Source organism: Sprattus sprattus (assembly GCF_963457725.1).
Source record: "Sprattus sprattus genome assembly, chromosome: 21".
NCBI lineage: Eukaryota > Metazoa > Chordata > Actinopteri > Clupeiformes > Clupeidae > Sprattus > Sprattus sprattus.
The window spans coordinates 4,733,694-4,738,693 of record NC_137919.1 but is presented as its reverse complement, the minus strand read 5'-3'; the positions used below and the strand labels follow the sequence as shown (position 1 = coordinate 4,738,693).

The 5,000-nt window shown below is 44.1% G+C and overlaps 1 protein-coding gene across 1 annotated transcript in view; it reads right to left on the bottom strand.

The window, feature by feature from the left end:
* The window catches only part of LOC308382158 (adhesion G protein-coupled receptor L3), a gene marked incomplete at its 3' end in the record, with an annotated part of 168,860 nt that overhangs the window by 79,723 nt on the left and 84,137 nt on the right, over positions 1-5,000 (bottom strand). The window contains exon 8 of the mRNA XM_080859841.1: positions 2,270-2,308. Coding sequence (XP_080715967.1) covers positions 2,270-2,308 — 39 coding nt within the window. The remainder of the gene's footprint in view (positions 1-2,269; positions 2,309-5,000) is intronic.

The window sequence follows — 5,000 nt, the reverse complement described above, 5'->3', positions numbered from 1 at the left end:
ACACACACACATACGCACAAACACACACACACACACACACACACACACACAAGAGAGGAGAACACTGCCGATTTCCCTAATCAATTAGAGTCCCTCTCCGTCGTACGCAGGTCGTCAGTAGCTGAGTTTGCAATGGCTGGCAGATGTCGCTCTATTATCCCAGCCCAGGAGGGGCTAGCCTCAGTGTTGATTCAGTGGCTGAGTAAATTACATATCCACACACACACGCATACACACACACACGCATACACACACACAAACAAACATACACACACACACACACACACATGCACACACACACACACGCACGCACGCACGTACGCACGCACGCACACACACAGACACACACAGACACACACAGACACACACACAAAGCTATACAAAGGAAACACTATTATTGTCTCCAAACACATACACACGCATATGCATCAGCTTGCAGATATGCGCATTCACACACAAACACATCAACTCACGCACATATACACACACACACACACACACACACACACACACACACAGACACAGATAAGAATAATGGACTACCAGACATTCAAACCCGACTGCATATGGCAGCTATATGTCCTTGAGAGTGGCTGTGTGTAAAATCTGTAACCAATGACAATGATGAGATGGACCAGATGTAGCTCTAAACCATCCTCGACTGCCTTGACTACAACACAGCTCAGATCAACAGCAGTGAGCTTCACATACTCTCCATCCATTGGTCAATCCCACAGTTCTGAGACTTCAGACAGACAGACAACACACTCACAGATTTATGACCTTTTCAAGATATCTTAAAGAAAATGGAATCAAAGTCTCTTGCATCACATCACTGGGTCGTTATTAATTAGACTCCTTTTAATGTCTTTGGAATGTGCACATAGTGTCTGCTGATTGGCTGAATGTGCACATAGTGTCTGCTGATTGGCAGCTTGGCTAAGGAGAGTGACTTTGTTTGAATAGACCGTTCCAGGCCGTGACAACGTAAGGTGACTTAATCAGGACATTATCTTCACAAAAACAATATAGATGAATGATCCTTAGTGCTTCTTCAGTGCCCCCCCCCCCCCCCCCCCCCCAAACAAAATAAAAGACGGCACCATTTGGAATTGACCCATATCGATGTAAAACATAAAAAACCCTTTCTCTGCAACTGTATAATAAGCGGGATAATATATAGTCTGCCAGTCAAGCATCGTAATTATGGTATATTGTATCATTATTTTATAATACATAACTTCATGTAATATTAACTCATTAAATATTCACTCTTGTTAGTGATCAGTGGGAAACATTAAATGATCTTCAACATGTAAATATATGTATGTATATATGTATGTAAATGTTATCCTCAATCCAGCTGCACCACTCGTAATGTTTTCCATCAACATCAAAAGCCATATCCTGGCGCTGAATGCACTCCTGCGCACGTGTTGTCATGCCCCCTGCATAAAAAACCCACGCAATCAGGTTGGATGAAGGGTAACTGGGAGACACACAGCACACAAAATCTCCAATATTTTCTTGCACTGTCAAAAAAAACTATGAGTAGGGACAATTTTTCCACGTCCATCATATCCTAAAGGGAAGTGAATCTCTTCCCAGCGCCGGTGGCATCCTGCATGACAGACAGATGTATCTCTCTACTCGTCACACCAAATGACAAATAACATCCCCAGAAATCCGGCCTGTGGCCCCCATGTGCAATGGTCCTCTGTCTGAGAAGCTTCCGGAAGCTTGTGCCTAGGGTTAGGGCTAGGGTCTCCCATAGCAAGAGACTAGCAATGGGAAAAGGGGAACCAAAGGGCGGTGGGAAAAGCTTTATCATACTGGGCATGCTCGGTACGGATGCAACGGATGACCTGGAGAAGTGACGTGAAAGAACCGCGGGACAACACAATGCAGAGTGATGTATGAAACATAAATACTAAGTCTGCATGCATCTTAGGGATCAGGGTAGGGGGTCGTTATTTGGGTGGGCAGACAGGCAGAGGGAGGGAGGGAGGGAGGGAGGGGTATTTGCAAGTCTGAGAGAGTTAAAAAAGGGGTCCAAGGGGTGTCATGAATGTACCATGCCTCGCACAGAAATGATCACCAAGCATAACATCACACCATGGGGCACTCGAAACAGTGGACATCCACGGCGGGAGAGGAGAGATGAGATGCTGCACCATGGGGTTAGGCACAGGATGGGTGAGGGGGTGGGGTGGTGTGGTGGTGTGGTGGTGAGGCATTGGGAAAATCAGTGAATTAAGGGAGGAAATACCTGGACGAAAAAGCGGCAAGCTCGCTCTCGTTTCTGCAGCTGAAAACCCCAGAGAGTTCACATGGTTACCAAGTATTCATCAACACCAGAGAGTTCACATGGTTACCAAGTATTCATCAACACCAGAGAGTTCACATGGTTACCAAGTATTCATCAACACCAGAGAGTTCACATGGTTACCAAGTATTCATCAACACCAGAGAGTTCACATGGTTACCAAGTATTCATCAACACACAACTCTCTCTGACATGAATGAGGAAAGAAATAGTAGCAGGTTAGAAAAGAAATAAATATATTTTTAAATAAATAAATAAAAAGGTAAACTGGCCGTGTCGTCAGCTAATTAACTGCCTCCCATTTTTCTTATACAACATGAGAAGTGTGCGTGCATTCTTTCAAAAAATATTTCTCACAGGAAAAAAAAATCTTAATTAGCTCAAAAATCCGTCACACAATTCCAACTGGGAATTGAGCAAAGACATCTCTTTTGATACAAGGTTACTGTATGTTCTACTGATGAAAGAGACAGCAAGCTGAGGAGATAAAAGGAAGAGGAGGCTTCAATGTTTAACCCGAAAAAATCTCTTTCAAAGACCACGAGAACTTTACACGACGAGTCTGACAGGATATCACAAAATTAAAGTTTAAGACCCTCGTATAAGAAGGCTAACCTAGCGACGTGGCAGTGGAAAAGAGTAAACGTGGGAAAAAACCTTTTCATGACCATATTTATAGCAGAGAGACATTTAATTAGGATTTAATTAGGATGGAGAAAATGTGCTTATTCTGTGGGTTCGTCTGAACAAACAAACTAAAAAAAACAAATAAAAAAAAACAAGCAAATGTAAGGGTTCTTTGATAGAGGTAGCAAGATGCTAACAACATCCTCGGGTGAACCTTCCATGGATGCCATCTTCACACAAAGCTCTCTGTGCCTTGTATCACAGCACAGGCTTAAACCTTTCCCGGTCGAGCCTCGTGGGCCTCTTTGATCGCGAAAGTGGCACAGATCTTGGCGTTTGCCACCTCAATCCTGGCATTGTCTCGAGGCAAAGCCCATTGTGCCTCGCTATCAAAGGAATCTTTAATTCGGTTAGCTCTTAGCAGATTACGCTGAAGTGATTGAACTCGGGAGTTCTACGTGGATGGCATGAGGATCCCGGTAGCTGGCGGAGAAGGGGGGGATTAAGCCAGGAGCGACAGCAAAAGGGAGGCTGATGACCTTCAGCCGGAGAACGGACCCAGATCGGGCCCAGCCTTGAACCAGAATCAGATCAAATCTGGTTGCAGAGTTTATCACGTTTAGAACCGAACCGAAGGAGTAATGGAGCATGGAATTGGCATCACTTATATTACTAATATATATTATCATGTCATATTACTAATCTGATATTAATCTGGAGGTGACACCGAATTGATGCCTTTATTTATTTTATATCTCTCTGAAGTGGTTATCATTTTGGAGATATCTTAACTATGAACATCAAGTCAAAACAGAATACAAATAATAAAAACAAATAAATAAACAGTGTCAAACACAGCAGACCTCCATGAATGTGTCTCAATGTGTAGTTCACCAGCAACTCGACACTGGTTTTGGCAAGGATTTATTTTGTTCCTCAAAACATAAAAAAACTATGCTGCTGAATGCTACACTGCAGCGCCTCAGAGCACCAAGCTAACTGGTTTGTGCTCTGGCAACGCTGACTGACGAGACGTGAAATAATTAAATTGCGAGGAGAGAGAGCTGTTCATTTCGGCGCTGCTTGGCATATGCCCACGGCTGGCCAGACTCGGCAAAGCTAATGACTCCCACATGAAATGGCGGGAACACTACTGTGAAGCAAACACCGTCACGGGCCACTCAGCCCTGTCTTCTCCTCGGCTTTACTTCCTGAAAGACTGTCGTCCAACAGTGTCCTCGACAGTAGAGGTGTGTTTCTGCAGCGATTGTTAATTCATGGATATTTAGATCTTTCTTTCTCCTGCCTGTTAGTGAGAGGGTCACCCAACCATGTACTCAAGAGTAGCAATTTGTGGCCAGACAACAGTTAGCTCTCGATAAATTCGCTGATTGTTGATCTTGATAAGATCTGTCTTGTCTGTTTCTTTGTCCTGTTATTGAGTCTTACCGTGTACTTAACAGCAGGCTTTGGTTGCTAATTCTCAATAAATTCACAGATTTTTAGAGAACAACTCAATGGTCACGAGAAAAGTATTCGACTTTGAGACTCCCCCCCCCCCCCCGAAAGTAATCAAACTGTGATTAAAACAAGCTCACTTGTAGGGGCATATGGGGCAAGAGAAACTGCCATGGCAAATTAGCGGTTGCTGTTTAGATCTCTTACCAATGTTTGCCGTTCCCGAGCGCCGCTTGCTGAGACTGCGAACCGAATGCATTACTGTCGGCCCAAATTTGTGTGAATGCTCCACAGTGCACTCCAATGCATATTCAGAAAAGCTGCATGGGCTTTAAGGGCAGAAACATCTCGTGTTGAAAACTTTGCAAATTACACGTGCCTGGCAGGGTGTCATGCCCTCTGTCCACCTGTACAGAATAATAACACACCTCAGCTCGCTTGCATAATTAGGCTAAAATTGTAACACACATTATGTTTCGCAGTTTTTGTTCTTTCGCGTTGACGAAACGGTTCAGGCTAAGGGTTATCTCAGCGGTAACTTCTCTACGAGCCGAGGTCCGTCGAACATGGTGAGGGGCAAGAGTCTCAC